This window comes from Triturus cristatus, chromosome 6, assembly GCF_964204655.1.
Source record: "Triturus cristatus chromosome 6, aTriCri1.1, whole genome shotgun sequence".
In the NCBI taxonomy this organism is placed as follows: domain Eukaryota; kingdom Metazoa; phylum Chordata; class Amphibia; order Caudata; family Salamandridae; genus Triturus; species Triturus cristatus.
This window is the reverse complement of record NC_140589.1, coordinates 1,044,210,299-1,044,231,782: the sequence shown is the minus strand read 5'-3', so window position 1 is coordinate 1,044,231,782 and position 21,484 is coordinate 1,044,210,299. Positions and strand designations below refer to the sequence as shown.

Below are 21,484 nucleotides of genomic sequence, written 5' to 3'. Positions count from 1 at the left end.
CAGCAGACTCAGCAAGCCACTCACATTGGCTTACTTCCAAGTCTGTCTGCTCCACAGAGAGCCTGTTCAAACCTACGCAAAACCGCCCAACCGCAAGCCAACCGCCGAGAAACCGCCGGGAAAACAGCGGGCAAGCGGTGCGGCGTGGCGGAGAAGGTGGCGGTAGTCAGCCTGAGCAGCAGCCGTCAGGAGGTAAATAACACTGATAGTGGTGGACGGGAGGTGGATCGTCACGGGTCAGATATTTTATTGCGTCTAATTCCTCCACTGAAGGATGAAGTGTTTTATAAGTTTAACAACCCCTTCACCAGGCTTTGAAATCCAACTCTGACAAACCAATAGTGGTGCCTGCCTCGTCCCTGCTGAGTGCCAGCAGAGGGCACAATCGCTCCGTTCAAACCTCTCCTCCTTCAAGTCAAAAATGTGAACGCCGCAAACAATCCAGCCGAACCTGCAGCACCCTCAGTGGACATGGCGCTTGACACCAACAGTCCTCAAAGCAGTCCACAGAGCAGATACGGGACTCGCGGCAACCCTCCTTCACTCCACCGCGTTGCGTAGCTGCTCACTGCTACAATAGGGAGGTAGGCTTAAGAAGAGCTTAAGAAGAGCAGAACGGGGGAGCAGGGCACAATGAGCACTATGGATGCTCCCAAGTTAGTTAAGCTAGTTGGACAGCCTCTGCAGTGCGCCTGGACACAGCACTTCAGGTTGGCTCTAGCCACGCTATCCCGCTTTTTAGATGAATTTTTACCTCTGCCTCCAGAGCCTTCAATACGGTGCAACTGCCTCTCTGCTGCCTTCAGTGTCTCTTCTGACACGGCGCGCCCCGTTCAGCAGCCCGTTCGGCGGGCTTCTGGTTCATAGGTTCCAGGCTCCGGGCTCCCGGGCTCCACAACTCCTTGGGTCCTCAACTCACGATTCCGTAGAATGCAGGCTTATTCTCCCGGGAACAGCTGACTGCCGGCTCCTCTCATCCACCGTCCAGCACACAGCGCAAACACAGAGCCCCGCCTCCAGCAACTGTTAGCGCATGCGTCCAGCAAACCCAAGGAATTCAAAATGTGCAGTAGGTGCAGTGGCACCTGGGCCCCCGTGCATGACGACCCACTGCAATCAATCAATCAAAGCCATTTATAAAGCGCACTACTCACCCGGAGGGTCTCAAGGCGCTAGGGGGGGGGGGGGTGGGGGGGGTGGGGGGGGGTGCCGCTACTGCTCGAACAGCCAGGTCTTGAGCTTCTTCCTGAAGGGGAGGTGGTCTTGGGTCAGGCGCAGGTCGGTCGGGAGGGAGTTCCAGGTCTTGGCGGCCAGGTAGGAGAAGGACCTTCCTCCTGTTGTCGCTCTTCGGATGCTGGGGACGGCGGCGAGGGCGTGGCTGGTTGATCGGAGATGGCGTTTGGGAGCGTAGAAGTTGAGGCGGTTGTTGAGGTAGCTCGGGCCTTGGTCGTGTAGGGCTTTGTGTGCGTGGGTGAGGAGACGGAAGGTGATTCTCTTGACGGGGAGCCAGTGCAGGTCTCTCAGATGTCCGGAGATGTGGCTGCTTCGGGGGATGTCGAGGATGAGTCTGGCTGAGGCGTTCTGTACCCGCTGGAGTCTCTTCTGGAGCTTGGCGGTGGTTCCGGCGTAGAGGGCGTTGCCGTAGTCCAGTCGGCTGGTGACAAGGGCCTGGATGACCGTCTTCCTGGTCTCGGTGGGGATCCACCGGAAGATCTTCCGTAGCATGCGCAGGATGTTGAAACAGGACGAGGACACGGCGTTGACTTGTCTGGTCATGGAGAGGGAGGAGTCCAGGATGAAGCCCAGGTTTCGTGCGTGGTCTGTCGGTTTGGGTGCGGTGCCCAGGGCGGGGGGCCACCAGGAGTCGTCCCAGGCGGAGGGCGAGGAGCCCAGGATGAGGACTTTTGTCTTGTCTGAGTTCAGTTTCAGGCGGCTGGTCATCATCCACTCGGCTACGTCTTTCATCCCTTCGTGGAGGTTGGCTCTGGCGGCGGCGGGGTCGCTGCACACCAAATAAGTTGCATTAACTAACCAAAAAAGATGAAAGGGTGGCTCATTTTCATTTTTTGATCCGGGTCAAATGTCACACTTCCGGGGGCACAAAATAACTTCTTTTATAAAAGAAAAAAAAAATACGTTTGAGCAATGTTTTCAAACCAAGGTTTATAGTGGCACGTGTCTTCTTTTAAAATGCAGAGGCTTTTTATTGGTCTAACAGAAATAAAGTGTCCAGGCCGTGCTGCTGAATGAGTGTTCGAAGTCCTACAAACGCCTTCTTGGGTTTCTGAGCAGTGCTTCTGCAGTGGCGCAATATGTTTACGTCCGTCGGCCATGATGTGCCCCCTCAGGAATTCAGAGGGTAGTGCTCAGTGATTATTGGACGCGCCAGTTTGTACTCATGCGCACTACAAAATGTCACAAAGCTTTTTTTTATTTCCAGAGGTGGATTAACACATATACCCATGTATTGCAAAAGAGTTTTATTTATGTTTTTGAGCACCGGTGAAAAGAGCAACACAGAGGGAGAAGGAGGGGGAAGAAACAACAAGCATTGGCATAGCCAATAGGTCTCGCCTTTGGGACCTTATAAGTGTTTTGCCATGCAACAGTTGTTGTTGCACCAAGGATATTGTGCTGCATAACTAAATACTTATAAGGTCCCAAAAGCGAGACCTCTTGGCTATGCCAATGCTCGTTTCTTATGAAGGAGCGTTGCCATTTTCTCCTCGAGTCTTTTCTTTTTTCTGTCGACCTCATGGGCCCTCTCGGCGTCAGAGGCCGGAGATTATCGTTTCTTCCCGACGTTAGTCTTCGGCGGTGTTGTGTCTGTTTTTTGCAGGTTCGGTGTCGACCCTTGACTTCGGCATTTTTGGCAATTTTCCCTCCTCTGTAACCTTCGGCTGGGTTTCGTGGGGTTTCTTTAATCGCGGCTGACCCTTGTTCGCTTTCTTGCTCGGTGTCGGGGCTCCTTTGTGCGCCTTATGTTCAAGGCCCTTTGGTTCCGATGGATCTTTATGGAATCTTACTTTCTCCGTCTTCTTTTTCGGATTCCTCGCCTTCTACTCGGCGTGGATTTTTTCTGAGTCTCCTTGTAGGATCTCGACATCAGATTCCTCGTGCGTCGACTCCGCTGGTGCTACATGTTCATCCTCGTAGCTAGAGAAACCCAGGTCTCTCAGGGAAGTTTTCTTTGTTGTCTGCGACATCGTGGCGTGGTGGGCCTGTCTTTGATTTCGGTGTATCCTAAGTGTCTTCGGCAGGAACACTGCGCAGGCCTCACAGTCCTTGTCCTGATGATCTTCTGGCAGGCAAAGGTTGCAGACGTCATGTGAATCGCGCTGAACGTACTTGTAGTGGCACTTGGGTCAGAACTTGAAGGGGGTATTTCTCCATGACCCCTACCTCGCCATTTGTGGACCAGAGTGGTCCTCTGGTGTTAAAACCGAAACTCTGCTCCTGTCTCTGGTTACGTCGTCGATGATTGATGATCTTTCTCGGCAATCTGATTCTTTTTTGAAGTTTTTTGGGAAAAATCGAAACTTTCTTCGGGGCTTCTCACCTTGCTTCCAGATCCAATGGAGGAAAAAGATTATCTGAAGATGGCCACCACACACATCAACCTCCAGGATGCCATCCGACATCACACAGGGGACGTACCTGGCACCAAATGGTAGTCGACAGCAACCAAAACAAGAACAACTACTAGATGGCAGAATAATGCACAGCAAGTGAATCCAGAAAAGGATTCACACTGTAATACTAGAACTGCCAAATTTCATTGGTTTTGTGCGAGTGAATTCTGAGCCTAACTATAACATCCAAGTAAACTTTTTTTCAGTGAATACACATATATATATATATATATATATATATACACACACACACACACACACACACACACACACATCCATACATTGGGGTAAAACATACCGGTTACATTTTTATCACATATGCCTTTACTATACATGCATTTACTACAAAATTGTGTTTTAAAAGCATGCCTGGTCAAGGCATATGCGCAGTAAAGACTTGTGTTGTCGTGCCGCAGTCGTTGTAATGACTACGTTGCATAGCCATGCGTGGTAATGGCTTCATGTGTGGTTCCCTCATACAACATTCCTCTTGGTGTTTTACTGCCTGGGAGTGCTGGGGCGCTGTATGCCCAGGAGAAACTGCAAATCGATGCTGGCACAAAACCCATCTAAAACACTGAGCCAGTCCAGTCCTCAAAAAGTCTTCTCTCTTCCATGCAGGGCCAGGATGGGCCGAAGGTTGCAAATGAGAGAGGCGGGAGAGCATGCTGCTGTTCCACGAGGATCTTCCAGGGTCCTATTGAAGGTATTAAATGCCACAGGCAGGTAAGAAAGTGAACACCTCTCCTGCCTGTTGGTCCCCAGCTCTTTGTTTGTCCAGGGAGCCATAGGATCGGGCAAGGAAAAGAGAATTCTTCAGAGGTACTTTCGTTAAAATGTAAAAGTGTCAACTTTCTACAAAAGTAATACAGCGATTTTTTGCAAATCTCCAAAAAGCAAAATCTGGGCGCCTCTGGCAGTTTCGGTGAAAGATTCAATCACAAATGATTTCAAATAGTGGGGTCCTCTTTACCCAAGTATGTTTTGACATAAAGTATCTACCTTTTTGACATGCCCATATAAAATCTAAGACAGAACGCATTAGACAATGTTTAACACTCACCCAACACCATTAGTAGAAAACTGACAGGGTCTCCAACGGCATTCGATCGCTTCAGTTATCTTTTTTTTTAAAATATGTATTATTGACTTTTCCAAAAACGTGCCCATGAACAGGGTGATAATCCCCAATGTTATGATAGAAAGGAGTGCACCAAACACATACATCTATCACTAAAAACCGGTCCGCCAGATTTACAACCTGCAACAAAAAGACTGACTTTCAAACAGTTACACTCACGTAACTCTTACTTGCTAATAGTCCCGCCACTTGCCCCAAATCCTGCCATGACTTTTGGGGCACCCTTGAGCTTTGTAAAGCAATTCCTCTGTTATAGCCCAGTAGTAGCGGTTAGTATGTAAAAAAAAAAAAAAAAAAAAAGGCGTCGGGGGGGCATCTTGCCAGGAAGCACCTTGCACCAGCCCATTTCGCCGGTTAGTGCTGCCCAAAAAGAGCGAGATGAAAGTGGGGAGAGGGTGTGGCGTAATGGCCAGAGCTGCTGACTTCAGAGCTGGGGAACCATGTTCAAGTCTCGGTGTTGTCTCAACACTCTTTGTGATTCTGGGCAAATCACTTAATTTCCCCGTGCCTACCATAAATCAATGAGTCCTTAAATGGTGCTCATGAAAAGCGCTGGTGGTGTTGATGAAAAGCCGGTACTGAGCACCAGAAACCACGGATCAAATAAAGCACTACGCAGTAGACCATCCTTCTCATCCATTCCTTCACTGGGGTGTAGTAGATGAAGGCTAGCACTTAACAAGTCTCTCTTGGCTAATATTTAACCCAGACCTACAAGTAGTTTTATGAAGTGTGGACCCCCTCACTCATCTAAGATCCCCAATATCAGTGCTTAATTTGAGCCGGTGATTTCTGGTGCTCAACACCGTCACTTAATTGTTCAACACAAACACTTAGAACAGTCCACCACATAGTGGCATTTTTGTCTAATTTAGAGACGAGAACAACAGTTATTTATTAACTCAATACACATAAAAAATGACTAATACCTGCCACCAAAGCTATTCTTGGGGGACCTGGAATAGTCACACTTGTGCCAGTGTGACGGTTAGTAGTTGTGCTGTTCCTGCAATTGGCAGACCCGATAGCGGCAATGGGCAGTGCAAGCAGATGCCCTGGCACTGATCTCATACATTACGTACTGCCAACAGTACCATCTTATGATCCATAGGAACCTTCCTTCTCACCACTGGGCCCATAACGCTTCGGTTATCTGAATCAGATACTACATCTTGGGCGATTAACATGCAAACCAACTGAGATAGTACCTATAACCTCCACCATCTGATAAAAACCCTGACTACATCAATCAAACAGTATAATTCACTACATCAATCAAACAGTATAATTCACTACATCAATCAAAAAGTATAATTCACTGACCTAGCAATGATTAAGGCACACAGGAAAATGGAAAAACACGAACAAGACATAAATACACCACTGATGACACAGCATTACAAGTCAACCACACTCATGGTTGTAATTATCCAGACTTCGTTGCGTCGCACGGTCACACACACTGCAGAATTCACACTAGGCACTGACTCGTTTCACAGACGAGATAGCCTTTTCTAGTCACTTGCTCCTAGTAGGCATTACGTCAGTGTGGTCGTTTTCATGGACAATATTCTGAATAATTATCAAACATGAAAAACGGACCAGTAATGCAATTAACAAAGCCTTAGGCACAGACCAAACAAAACCATTATTCATTCCATCAATCAACTCGCTTTTGCTTACAATGTTTAATTGGATTTTTTTGCTTCGTAAAATATCACTTGAGTCTAATTTATAGCAGTTCTAGTGATTTGTTTTGAAATGATAATGCAATTTTTCACAGGGGGAAATAAATGAAGACACAAAGAAAGGACTTCAATAACAGTACAACAGGGCTTGAGGAAGCGCGAGATCCGTTGAGACTAAGAATCATGAGCTGACCTCCGAGACAGGCAATACAATCTAGTACACGGATGGTACACTCAGGCAGGCAAAGCAGCCCATAAGTAAACCGATGATACACAATCACTGGACTTCCTCGGAACTTCTCAGCCATCTGTCAGCCCGAGACCTGCGAGATGTTAACCAGAGCACGCGCTGCCGTTTTATATCACTGCAATGACACAGTGCGCAGTAAACACAGGCTAATGCGGAATGGCAGTGCCTCGGTTACGTGTGTGGCGTTAGCCTTCAGCACTGTTCTGCTTTTATTGGCCTGCCTGGCTCTTCCCTCTTATCGAAAATCACAGCATTTTGATGAACAAGCTGGATTTGTAGTAGTTCAGTCAATAATTTAGTCAGACCGCAATGATGGCAAACGCGGCATCGCCCCGGCGCTGCGCTGATGGAGAGGGAAGCGGTGGCCGGTGCTTGAGTAGGGATGGGTGGAAACACGTTATCAGGAGGTTTTTAAGTCCAGCAGCTCCTCCACAACTTCTCTGCTATCCGAGGAGCGGTCGTTTCAATAATTTGTAGTAATAAACGAATGCTAACTACCATGTAATCTGGTAGAATGTATATCTATGTATCTTCCCATCTCCTAAACTAAACCCGTGGCCAGGACAGGGCACCGACAGCAAATTCTGAATGGACTTCGGCTCTTCCCACTTGCTCCAAGCCACCACCTTCAATCCTGAAGCTCCACGGTCCCACAAACGCACCATCTGTGGGGTTTAAAGTGCTGCTGACAAACAGAAGTCCAACGTGGGAGGATAAAACCTTAACACGGTCATCTGTCCAGGACATGTCAGGCATGGAAAAATGACCTACAAAGCCTTTCCGCTCTATTCCCTACGTGGGGGGGTCTTGTTGTGTATCACGCAGTGGTGAAGTGTGGCTCAATGATTAGAGCGGCAGACCCTGATGCAGAGGTCTAGCCCGGGACCAGGGTTCAATTCCCCGCCTCGGCGGGTCTTTGGCTCAAAAATTCCACGGACCTGATAATTCTCGCCTCGTGCCTATTCCAATCATGGAGTCCCACTCTGCAACTCTGGGCAATAGCTTGCTTAATCTCCACAACGGCCCCCACAACGCTAAGGATGCCTGGCCTCCACCTTGGGGGTGCCAAGGAGTGGACGCCTCACAGGGAAAGCCAGGATGGGTTCCACAGCGGTATTCATACAAGCACCTTGAGACCCTTGTGGGTGAGTAGTGCGCTATACAAGTATCACATTTACATTTACTGCCAAAGTAGCAATCTACCTATGGGATGGCCGAAGCTGAGGCAGAGTTACTCTACTAAAAGTTATGAACCAGCTGTCGTCCCATCTCTTGCGCATTCCCTGCCCCTTTACTACCTTACATTTTCATACTTTTCCCTCATCGCTTGTTTAGCGGAGTTCAACCTAGTATGGAGCTGAAACTCCTGTAAGCAGCAGCTTGGAAGCCTTCTAGCAGGAGCGGCTGGCGTAGACAACCATAACCTACCTATGTTGTGGATCAGAAGAATCCTTTTGCACATTCACATATTATAATTGTGTGCCGTTTATTCCACACTACACAGTGTTTGCTGGTAATATTTAACCAACAGATCAATAAAACAAAGCCACCACTATAGCCCTCAAATCAAAATGTTTCATTTAAACGGTTCCACTACGAAAACCCTGCAGACGAAATGGAGGCAAATGCTGAGCAGAAGCAAAATATATATATTTAAAATCATGTATCCATATTCCAGTTCTAGGGTTTCACCCCTTTGAAGCATCAATACCAAGGGCCTGCTGCCTTGCTTTTCACCCATCAATGCAAATTCATTTGTAAAAAATGTAACCTTTTTAAAGACTGAGGTGTTTATTTCTAAATACTTATGTTGTATTCCAACAGCAGGTCACTGGCTGAGTACCAAGAGGGATTATTCGCAACACATATCTCAGCTATGGATCTCTGTTTTTTTTACTCAATAAAGAACTACCACCAGATTCCCAAATTAGTAGGTGGTCATTTGCTTTTTAATAGATATTTACAAGGCATGTTGCTGCTTTCCTACCGTTTCCTCAGAGTGTCTGCCAAATCCACAGCTGGATCATACAATGGATGGGTAAGCAAGCTTCCCAAATGATGTGCCTTAAAAACGATCTTCACAAGGAATGCCAAAAATAAAGACCAAACACTAGTATGATTTCCAAAAGAAATGCCTCCCCAAGCTCTCTGCAAACCAACATTCACAGCACTGCGTAGATTATGAAGAGTTTCATCCATGGGTACTCACAAACATTAGCCCAGGGGCCACAAAGTACTGTCTGTGGTGTGACCGAGGGCCGCATTGATGACAGCAGGGTGGCAGTAGGGGGTCTGGGTGGGTCAGGAATTATGTATGGAAGTGTTAAAACATTTTAAATAAACGGGCAAGCATTTATTTGCAGGTTAACAAATGCTTGCCCGTTTATTTAACAGTTTTCAGAATATGAGTGTTCAACTAAACACCAGGGGGCTGCATGTAAAGGTCAGGAGGGCCGTACTTTGAGTATCACTGATCTAGCAGTATATATGTGTTTCAAGGTACTAGGTAAGAATGATCGACCGATGCACATACCATCCTCGTCCGTCTGAATGATGGTCTCCTCACTCTCCTTCCTTCCTTCAGGATTGGTCAGGATCATTTTGAGGCTGACATTTGTGTAGGGTGGAAGCCGATCCACAATATGCTTAGGCGCCTTGGGGTCCATCTCCAAGCAGTCAGCCTTGTTCTCTCCTCGACCCCGGAAGTAGTGATAACAAATGGTGACATTGAAAGTATGGCAGCGAGTGATATTGTAACCCAAAGATTCCCAGTCCACTGCAATCAGCCGTGACTTTATCTCTGCAATCTTCAGGGTTTTTGGTGTCCTCATGGGCTCTGGAAGGGAAAAGCCAAAAATGCTGTTAAATATAATAAACACAAATTAAAGAACTGTCTCAGATCACAAAACATTCAACACGTGTAAAGTCAACACTCAGGGAGCCACCCTGTTTAAATGGGGAAAAGATTTTAGCAGACTCCTTGCAGGTTCAATTAATTTACATCTGCCAACACTTAACACAAACGTGTATTTCACAGAGGAATCAATACAACTGTAAGAATTCCACACTGCAGATGCAGGAGGGTGAACATAATACAGTTACAGCTGTTCCTCCAACAGCATTCAATGATTAAATTATCCAAAACATTTTAGGAATACTACACAAAATTGGCCCAGCAAATGTAGACAGCCGCCTACACTTTCACAAATCTCCCAGGCACCTCCGCTCAGCCCGACTCTCACTGTCAAGCATACCCCGCATCCGCAGAGCTACATACAGCCGGAAGCTGCACTTTCTCCTGTCTCTCTCCCAAAGCATGGAAAAGCCTTTCCATCTCGAGTTCTGCAAGAAGCTGAAAATCTGGCTCTTTGATTAACCCCACCAGGAGACAGCGGACTGCCCACCTGATAAGCGCCTGGATACCCTCACGGGTGATTAGCGCAGTATACAATTACTCATAACATGCGCGGCATCCCATGGATTGCGATTTATCAGACCACACGCCTGTGCAGTCTGCTAATTCAACTAAATACAATTCTAGCCTGTCAGCCAGACAATTAAATATATCCATGAGAATTTGACCCATAAAGCAACAGTCCGAATGCCTATATTCAGTACTAAGTGCCCACTTATATCAATTATTGCCTTTAGAACAGAGCTTCATTCTCGCAAAAACTAGTTTGCTAGACATTTCTGCACAGAGGCAACATAGATACAAAATCCTTGCTTATCCTCTGAAACTTTATACTCGGGAACAACAGAGTACCACATATATAGTTGCCCCATTAAACTTTACCCCCTTCGAAATGCAGAAAAAGGAATGGGCTGAGGGAAAGGAACACAGGCTCCATTCTGAAAAGTGCAACACAAAGTGATTGGCTGAAGTACATATAGCTAATTAATATTATGTAAATGAACTTAAGTAGTCCACTGTCATTTAACACAAAACTAAATTCCACGTAACAAATATTTCCTTAAGGCCCATCTGCTTAAAAACTGACAGCCTAGCAGCCTTCTGCTCTGATCCCCCGGGAAGGCGGTGCCCAACATGAAGCACTTTAGAGTAGTTCAAGTGAGCAGTTCCTGCTGTGATCTACATAATGTTAGTGAAGGATGTACCTTCTTCGTGGAGTAACCAGAAGCACTGAGATTTTTCACTTTTCATCTTGGGGTAAAGTTTTTTTAGGCTACTTTATTTGTTCAACTAAAAATGAACACCTCCGACTTTGCCCCATTATGTTTAACCCTGGGTGGGTAACTCTGCTCCGCCAGCGGAGTTTGCGGAGATTTGCCTACTCCGCGCTCTGTGGCAAATGCAGAGTAGGCAAAACTCCGCCTCCGTGGCGGAGTGGAGTTAGCCGCTCGCTCCCAAATGCTTTAAAAAGATATAAAGAAGGCACTTACCTGTGTTTCTGCCACCTGTCCTGCCTGGCTGCGCTCCTTCCTGCTCCTCTCGCATCCTCGTCGTTCTTCATAAAAAAAACACTACGTTGTACGTCTTTCGCATGCACAAGACTTACAACGTAGTGTTTTTTTTTATGAAGAAGGACGTCGACGAAGCGAGAGGAGCAGGAAGGAGAGCAGCCAGGCAGGGGAGGCGGCAGAAACACAGGTAAGTGCCTTCTTTATAGCTTTGTAGAGCATTTGGGAGTGGGGAGGGAGCGGAGCAGAGCTATGCGTAGCTCCACTGCGTTTTTTTCAAACTCCGTGGAGCTAAGTGTAGAGGCACTATGCCAACTCCCCCCAGGCCTATATATGTTGCCAGATTAGGTACTTCATCCAGCCTTTTATTTTAAAAAGGCGGGACAACGGTTGTAAAAATCTTACCAGGCCCAATTATATAGGCGAGTCAAATCCAGTTTGGTCTAAGTAAGCCTCAAATGCTCAGACTCCAATTGCGATAAACCAAATACTGTCACGATGATGATCAAACCTAACTACATACTTAAAGTAAAAAAATTGACGAGCTGATTTCTCCAGGTCAGACGATCTTGAGTGGGCGTCCCCCCTAAGACAGTGTAATAGAAAAGAGGACTTGGCCAACATTCAGTGTGGTGTATGCTGGCTCTGGAGTTGGTTTCTTTAACTTTAATTCCTTCCTATACACGTTGAAAATAATTTGCATTTGCAGTGTGTATTTAGTTGCAACAGGCCATTCTGCAGAACCTTTCTTTCGGTAAGGCAAGCTAAAAAGACCACAAACATTATTATTGCAATTCAAAATATTTTTTTAAACAGAACAATTGGTTATGTTCCCTTACTTAAGGAAGCAAAACATAGGACATGTTTTTTTAATTGATTCAATGCTCATCTTGTTAACATTTGCCTTCAAAATACAAACTGTTCCACAGAGCTCGAAATATTGCACTTTAAGAAACTCCAAGGGCTCAAAAGCTATTGTCCGTTAACTATTAGGCGCCAGCTGCCTCCCACATGTCTCAAATGAAAGTACACGTTGCTGGCTAGCAGCGCTGCTCAGGGAGCTTGTGGTGTGCTCAGTATTACAAAGCTGATCCCAAGGCGGCGCAGGCAGACCTGAAGATACCAAACTGCTGGACAGGCTTCCCTCAAGGAGACGGTTTGCTCACAAATATCCCACCAGAACCCCGTCTGTATTTTGTTCAGCTTCTAGGTGTTCACTTCCGCGGAAGTCACTGGTGGAACCACGTAAGAAGATTCACTTCACTACTGACTTCACACACACAATACAAACACAGACAGGCACGTGAACACAGCTACACGTGTGCAGATACACAACTGCAGAATCCAGCTCAATTATACAGGGAACAAATACATTGTATACCGCACAACTCCCTTCTTTTGATGCAAAACGCACACAACTCACCTCTGGAAACAAAACGTTCCCAGACAGGTCCCAAGGACACTAGGAAGTTACTAATTTCTGACTTTTCAGCAATTAAGTTCCCTCGGACGTCTAATTTAATATTTTACAAACATGGTTAAATTTCAACTATACCTCTCATTAGAGTAAAAAGTTAGCACAAACAGATCGCTACATAGAAGAGAAGGCAGGAGCTGAAGAGAAGGCAGGAGCTAAAACAACTGCCATGGGCATCTCAAAGAACTGTTTGGAAGGTTTTTCCACTCAAATGTAACATAATTACAATCTCAGCACTAACCAAAAATATATCAACAGTAGGTGAGAATAAACAAGCATTTGCAATGTAATAGGTCTTGCATTACTGAAAGTTTGCGCTATTTGCGTTGCTAATAATAAGGCAAACCGACGGAGGAGCCAAGATGGCGACCGGAGCAGTCGCTTGAGCGCCCGGCTCCGTCGGCCTTTGGCCTCGGACTATCATCCTGATTCCTATCCTTGCCGATTTTCGAGGTGCAAGGCGTGCGACGACGCGCTGACTGCGCCGCCGCTTTCCCGAAGTCTTAGCCCGCCCGGATGCCGGAGTTCTTGGTGCCTTTGTTCCCCGCACTGGACCCCTGCTCTACAGTGGCCTCGGCCGGCCCCCTGGAAGCGTCGCAGTCACCGGACCCGCGGGTGCAAATCTGAGCCCCGAGGTCCCGATCCCGCCTCACGCCACGGACGGTCGCCGGGGGAGCTGGGGGAGAGGCGCCCGGACACCTCCTGCACCCTGCACCTGACGGGCTGGAGCTGGAGGGTAAGCCCCGGCGTGACGGGTCTCATACCCCGCTCTGTGGACCACGCTGTGGAAGGCTGCAGACCCCCTTCTTCTATGGTCTAGTCGGCTGCAAGAGAGCCCGAGGGAGGGGAAGCGACTGTTGGCTTTCACCTGTTGCGGCGCAGACCTGTTGGGAATTGCCTCCTTGTCACGATCCCCCCCCTGGCCACGGTACCGTTCAGCGGTAAAACATGGCGCTGATTGCCTGCTCGCTGCTGGGGGGTGATGCTCCGGTCTCGCCCGCTGCCCGCTTCGCCCTCCCTCTACCGGACTCCAGCTCCCCAGTGCCGTCCCGGATTGCTGCCGCTGTGGGGGCGCAGCTTCCGCTGACATACGGCTCCGTGCTGGCTGCCCTGCGGGACTTTCGTCTGCAATTGTGTGTCGGCTTGCAAACGCTGAGTGAGCGGTTCGACTCTACACTGTCTGCTGCGGGTCGTGAGCGCCCCGTTTGTGCTCAACAAGACGTGAGTCTGCCAGTGCCGTGGTCCTCCTGCGGGGAAGTAACGACTGGGTGTAGCGGTGCTCCACTGGTGTCTGCGTTTGGCTTTCCCGGCGCTCGGGATCAGTCGCTCTCCTGCTCAATGGCGGATACTTTGTTTCCCCGGTCATTGCTGCCTGCTTTGTTGTTGCCTGCCTCACCGGGCCCGCAGGACCTTCCAGCTGAACTACACCTGACGACCTCGAGGAACCGTTCACGGTGGCCTACGGCTCCTTTTATGTGGAACTCATGTACTTTACAAGCCAGGTCTGGATTTTATATGGTGTGCAAGGGGACCTCAATAGATGATCGGCGGCCATTTTGTGACTCTACTTCTCCATCTTCTTCCAAGCGGCCATATTGTCTTTGTCTGTTCGGGATGCGGGGCATTCACGAGGGGGCGGGTCTAATCGTAAGCCCGCGATCGGGCCAGGGCTAGATTACTTTCTACCATCATAGTTTCACGGACGGGCTGGACTGGGACTGGAATTATTTGCATATGTTGTGCGCATTCGTCGCGATCTGTCTGCCTTCATTTCCTTGTTGTTACATGCTATCTTCACACGACCGCCTTCGGGTGTAGTGGGGTTTCAGTGTGTGGAGGCATGGTTGGCCGGTGGTGTCGGGCGCTCCGAGGATACGTGGGCTCCTCCCCGCCTCCTTTCTTCTTTCTTCTCTTAGTTTCTTTACTCTATTCCTACTTTCTCTCTCGTCTATATTTCGGGTTCATTGGGCGACAGGCACTATGCTGGGGGGGGGGCAGGCCATAGCCTCCGCATTGGTGTAGGGTGGGGGGGTAATTTACTGGTTCTTTTTAGTTCTATGGGCCTCTTTCTTTCATGTCTCTGCGCTATACTTGTTTCGATTCGGGGTCCGGGTGTGGGGTGGATTGAGTGGGGGCGGCTTTTAGGGGGTGCGTATTTACTACTGTGATGATCCTGTTATCTAACTGCATCGCCTTACTGTATGAGATTTTCTATGGCTGTTTTAATGATGCTGCTGCTCTCCAGTGTATGAAGCCGACTCGCGGACTCGAATCTCCTTGTTTCTATCCTTCACTGATTTCTTTCTCGATAAAATTTTTTTTGAAAACCTTAAAATTAACCTTCACTTCTCCTTCCCCTGGTGTCAAGGATCCCTCCAGTGTATGAATCCTGAATTATTGCTAATCTTGACCTTGACGCACAGGGGATGTACTGTTTGTCTCTGTGCTCAACCGTATTGTGGCCGGCCTGATGGTTGTAGGCCCGTATTTGTTCTTTTACTATGCACAAATAAAGGTTTTTAAAAAAAAAAAAAAAAAAAATAATAAGGCAAACCCATTAGCTCAAACTTTCAGTAATGCGAGAGCTATTGCATTACAAATCAATCGCGGCACTCGCGCTTTAGCTTTAAACATCTTCAGCTAAAGCATGTGTGCCGTGATTGCTTCAAAAGTACAGAAATAGATAACAAAAGTTTTAGCCCAGAGGGTCCACCTTCCCCCTTTCCGCTCCGAAGCCACCAAGATCATCTGCGGCGTACCCCAAAGATCATCCCTCAGCCCCACCCTTTTCAAAGTCTACATGGCACCGCTCACCAACATCGTCCGCTCGCACAATCTTAACACCGTCTCCTACGCCGACAACAATCAACTGATCCTCTCACTCACCAAAAACCCTGCCACTGCCAAAACCAACCTCCACGAAGGAATGAGAGCCGTCGCCAGCTGGATGCAGACCAGCCAACAAACTCAACTAAGACAAAACAGAGGTCCTCATACTCAGATCCGCACCCTCCGCCTGGGACAACTCTTGGTGGCCGGCCGCCCTGGGAGCCGCACCCACACCCACCGACCATGCACGCAACCTGGGGTTCATCCTGGACTCATCGCTCTCAATGACCCAGCAAGTCAACGCCGTCTCCTCCTCCTGCTTCAACACCCTCCGCATGCCTCGTAAGATCTACAGATGGATCGCCACCGGAACCAGAAAGACGGTCACACAGGCCCTGGTCAGCAGCAGACTAGACTACGGCAACGCCCTGTATGCAGGGACCACAATCAAACTCCAGAAGAGGTTCCAACGCATACAAAACGCCTCCGCATGCCTCAGCCTCGACATTCCTCGCCACACCCACACATCACTGCCCACCTGAAAAACCTGCACTGGCTCCCAGTCAAGAAGAGGATCACCTTCAAACTCCTCACCCACGCCCACAAAGCACTACACAACGCCGGACCAGCATCCCTCAACAAGCGTCTCACCTTCTACACCCCGTTCCGCCAGTTCGCTTCTCCGACCTCGCGCTCGCCGCCGTCCCACGCATCCACAGGACCTCCACCGGCAGCATATCCTTCCCCCTACCTCGCTGCCAAGACATGAAACACCCTTCCCACACAGCTGTGGCAGATCCAGGACCTGCTGACCTTCAGGAGACTGCTCAAAACCTGGCTGTTCGAGCAGTAGCTGCACCCCCGCCCCCGTTCAGCGCCTTGAAACCCTCACGGGTGATTAGCGCGCTCTACAAATAAGTGATTGGTTGATTGATTAAAGCCTGGAACGACCTGCCTCTGCACATCAGAGCGACCTCCTCAGTCCCTGAATTCCACCAAAAACCGAAGACCTGGTTCTTCACCTAGCCCCAGGCCTGGCTTGTTCCATGCAGCTCCTGCTTTAAGCACCAGGATACCCTCCCAGGTGAGTTGTGTGCTATACACATAACATAACATAACTACATAAAGGACTAGCTGGACAATATCTCCAATATGAAAAGGTGTTGAGTGTTGCAAGGGAGGTCTGGCCATCCTTCCCCAAAGAACGCTCTTCCCCGAAGAACCCGCAAACACTAATATATTAATGGTGATGTTGTATATGGCCAAAGGGCGCCGGTTAGTATCTCATCTCTACCAGGCTCTACGTGATGACTTGCCCATGTAGGCGAAGTGGGACGAGCTGGTTGGGGAACCCTTAAAAGAGAGGGAATGGAGGAAGGTCCATGGGGGCGTTTGCAATGTGAGTTCTAATGCGCGTTTTAAACTCCTTAAAATACAATGTTGTGCACCAGACTTACCTTACCCCATGGACACTGCATGTGATATACCCTTTCCGCTTGGGAACGTGTCCAGGATGCAGGTCATTGGAAGCTGATTTTATCCTTATGACATGGGTTTGTCCGTCCCTTATCTCCTACTGGGAAGACATACATACTCGCCTGGGGGAGCTTCAGGCTGGGTGGCTCCTATGGAGATCCAACAGGTATTGCTTGGTCTACTCCCGCTCCAAAAAACAAGAAACTAAGTAGGAAATGTGTCCTCTTGGGACTGGCGAATGGGCGCATTGCTATCATATTATCAAGTGGCTTCGGCCTATGCCCCTGTCCTTTGAGGCATGGTTGCGAGATGTGTGAGAATGGGCGACTGCGGAAGAGGTACAGATGAAGCATGTCTAGATAGATGAAAAACTTGGTGACGACCTTCCGACGACCTATATGCTGGGACATTAAGATACCCAGGGTGCATTTATTCACCTTTTTGCTGACAAGTTAGTTTGACACGGAAGTAGGTTGGGAGGGAGGTGGGAGGATGTGACCGGGTGGACTCACCGGCCCCACAAAGTAACCCCGACAGGAACTGGTGGACCGCTATACCCCCATCTCTCCCTCTTTTCCCTTCTCAGCAGGGTGAATGGAACTGGGAAAAGACACCGCTTGTGACAGTTCAAGAAGAGACTGGCGCCTTTAACTGGGCCTTTCAGTACGAAGAATCCCCGCCCCCAGCTGACGTCAGCGGGAATCAGCTGCTAAAGGCCGAGGAAACCTGGAAGTCGGGGTGCATCGACACCGGAGGAGAGACGGAAGACGGGAGAGTCGTAGCTGTTGCAGTGACAGAGAGAACAGGAGAACACGAAGGACAAAGACGAGATGGAGGGTCGGTACCAGCGGACACCCGGGCTGAGCCAGGAGGCCAACGTCACCACGCATCGCCGAGCCACGCTCCTGGAGGAGCGTGGCTTCTACAGGTACGAGAGAAAGTCTCAGGTGGGTTGGGAGGCGGGGACGCCCGACTGCGTAAAGCGGGACAAACCCTGAAACCCCATACCGACTCACGACCTGATTTTGGATCCTCACCCGTGCACTGGTCACTTTTACTACCCTCCCTCCTACGACTCCTTTTTGTTGTGGGTATTGTGTGGGCTACTTAAAGTGCAAAGGAGCGTGTTGATCCTTTCACTCCCCGGTCCCTGGGCTGTATGCTAGCCATCGGACGCCGTCCTGACCCTGTGTTTTCTTCCTTCCTACATGCCCTATCAACGGCTGACGCACGGAGAAGCCTGACCTGACCCTAAGCAGAAAACCGGGCCCGAAGACAGTGCGACGAACCACCCGGCATCACGGATCCGGCTAAGTTTGCTGCAGAGAGACTGTCAAGTCGCCATAAGAGCGTGTTTAAAAAAATAAAACCTTATCTACCGAGACCTGTCCTCCGACCTATCACTCCTACCCTGCCACAGAGGATGAACTTATTTGTTGGCATAGAGTTTCCTAGATAGTGTGGATTAGTTCCGTAGCTTACAAGTAACAAAACTACAATGGATCCTTGCTAACCCCTGCCTTATTGTTCATAGCTGAGTGTTGGGACATTTATTTACATTAGATTATTGCAGCTTTGCCCTCTCCCTCTCGCTCTCCTTCTTGGACATCCTGAGAATTATTAATCATACAACATGTTATTTATCTTCATTTATATGGGGATGGTGGGAGAGGGTGGATGGTTCTTCAAGATGGACTCCTATTGAAATTTGCTGGTTATGTGATTCTCTAAATGCCAATAACGTTTTTTTTTTTTTTCAGAATACTAAAGTTTGTCTTTCCTAAACACGCTGTCATCTCTCACAGTGATGTAAAACCATTTCCACGTTTGGCTTCACAATTTGAATATAAGCGAATTTTAGGCAGTAACTTCAAGAAACTCACAAGGACAGTGGGTTTTGCTAAAGAACGCTGAAAAAAAGCATGGGAGAAAAATGCTACATATTTGGCGACTAAGGGTATTATAGAACCGTTTTCCGTATAACAAATAAAACACATTCCACAGTCTTTAAACACGATGTTACGTTGGTTTTGTATGCATTTATAAACGCCCTTCAGGCGGCCAGTGAAGGCTTCGGTAAATTGCAAAATCCTTAAACAGCAGGAGGTGGTTTTAGCCAAAAGCAGACAGACCATATTTAGTTTGAGAAAAACGAAGGCAACAGTAATAGGTGAGATAAGGCAAAAGAAAGTATGTTATTGCCAGGTATAGAACGCCGCAGTTAGAGTCTTAAAAACTGCAGAATAGATTACATGCACAAGGTGCTTACTCGAAGCAATTTACGGATCAGAGGCATGTAAGCCACCTGTACGAGGTAAAATATAGAGCAGTTAAAGTAAGTTTGCAAAGGTTAACTGTACGCGATACACAGCAGGGCGAGAGACCCGGCGGACCTCCAATCATTAGAGCGCGGTAGGATGATTTATTGCGGAGCGCAAGATAAGAGGCGCACACAAGCCCGCCCCCTCGCTAGCAGCGCGTGACAGCACGGGTCAAGATGCGCGCTTCTTAGCTGAGATCACCTGCGCTCTTTGGAGGCAGTGGGGGAAGAAAGGCCATCCACAGCATGAAAGAAAGCAAGGAAAGAGCTTGCACGCCCCCAGGACCCGCCGTTAGAGATAACTCTGATTACCGGCGGCTGCCACTCAGAGCAAAAACAAAGCAAGATATCCCAAAAGCTACGGACAAAAAGCTATTTTCAAAGATGAACACAAAACAAGGGCACTGAAGCATGACGAACACTTTGCCGCTGCCTTTCATCCCAAATCCTAACGGTTGATTGCGGCACACAAGTTCAATTCCAGTTATCTAAAGAGAGGAGAGAGATGTAGGACTTTCTGACCAACTGATCACGCGCACATTTGTCATTGTGAAATTGAAAACAATGAGATGCATTTCTTGGCGAAGGAAAACTCCCTAGTTGAAGTAAGAGACGAACAGTGGGTGCGCGGCGATGGAGTATGGCGTGCCGCCAGCATTCTCGTTCCAGCCCCCCTCCCCCCCCAAACAGACCAGGAGGCATTCGCCTCATTTATGAATGAGGGCAGCCGCAATCCCAGCCCAGTGAAACGCGTCACTGTGATACTGACAGGAGAACTCCATGCATACTTAATCAAGCTGACACAACGGGGGGTGCCATTAACACAATCGTACGCTAAATAATGGGTTTGTAATAAATGGAACATTATTTCTGACAAACGACCTAACTAACCCAGGACCCTGCATGTACCCTTCTTCAACACAACAGCATGTTTGCACTACACACATGGATGGGGGTAACCGGGGTGCACACCATGGCCAGAGGGCCACTGCTGAGGCAGGTCTTCAAGCCAGCCAGACGAACTAAGTGTACTCAAGAATAACAAGGCGGAGATCATTTCATCTGTAGCAACATGCAAGAAAGATCACTGCACCTAACTGCATATTGTTTAGCACCTCCTCGAGGTGATGTGGAATCTTGCTATAAAGGCTAGGGGCCGACAAAAATGCAAACAAAATGACCAAGAACAGGGTCCAGTACTAGTAGTTATTACATCACCATAGACTACGATTTCCATTAATGACTGGCAACCCTTCTCCTGAGGCAGTCTCTTATGTAACAATATGTGTGTATAAGGTGAGACAAATCAATTTCAAAATTGAAATGATCTAAAAAGCTAAACGGACTTATATCCTCATCAAGAGAATGAAACTATCATTCAAACCGGATAAAAATCAGATACCGGTAACAAATACGTGATATTTTGGATGCATTAGCGTTAAAGACAATAAATGAGAGGATATACATGACATTTATTTATAAAACACGTTTCTCAAGGACATACACATGAGCCAACATTGTTCAAATATTACTCACTAGTTCTGTATATTATTCCCCTGTAGAACAACTCATTAAATTAAGATTGGTTTAAACCAGTCTAAGTTCGTAGGTGACTATCAAAATAACAAACTTATGTTGATGACAGAGGAGTACAGAGCAACTTAGGCTATGAAAGACCAAAAATAGGCACAGGGGTAGAGAGTGGTTTTGATTTAAATCAGTCTAAAGTTACAGCTAGTACAACCAAAGGACATTTTTAGGGAAAACTGACACTGGCAAAAAAGGAAATCTGTTTTGCCCCATTTTTTTTTGTCTCTGTAATGAGGAATGGAGTAAATAGATTCAGTACCAGCAAATAGTCCACGGACTATTTTGCACATCTATCAATCAAAATATACTGTGAAACTACTGGAAAAAGTGACGCATCTATTGCTTTGTCAATCATTTAATTTGAGCGTAAGAAAACCAAATAAAAACCTGATCCATGAATATAAATTCTTTTTTTTTTTTTAAATTGAAGGGTATTGAATTTGTGCCCAGCACTGAGAACTTTGCTTTGGAAGTATTATGCTTACTTTTAATGGTGTGCATCCAATGCTATTAAACACAACTACAAATAGAAAAAGGATTCAACACTAGAGCACCACCGCAGTGAGTCACTTATTATTCCATGCCAGACTAAGGCCCAGATCTTTCTGACCACCTTGATCTAATTATCCTAACCAGGGGCTGAACATGTGGTATGGCCA

General features: G+C 47.7%; 1 protein-coding gene across 15 annotated transcripts in view; it reads right to left on the bottom strand.

Moving 5' to 3' along the window:
• Positions 1–21,484, bottom strand: part of PTPRK (protein tyrosine phosphatase receptor type K) — a 1,135,739-nt gene that overhangs the window by 314,278 nt on the left and 799,977 nt on the right. For all 15 annotated transcript variants that reach the window (XM_085611847.1, XM_085611842.1, XM_085611846.1 and 12 more), the window contains one exon: positions 9,245–9,547. In XM_085611847.1, the coding sequence (XP_085467973.1) occupies positions 9,245–9,547 (303 nt within the window). The remainder of the gene's footprint in view (positions 1–9,244; positions 9,548–21,484) is intronic.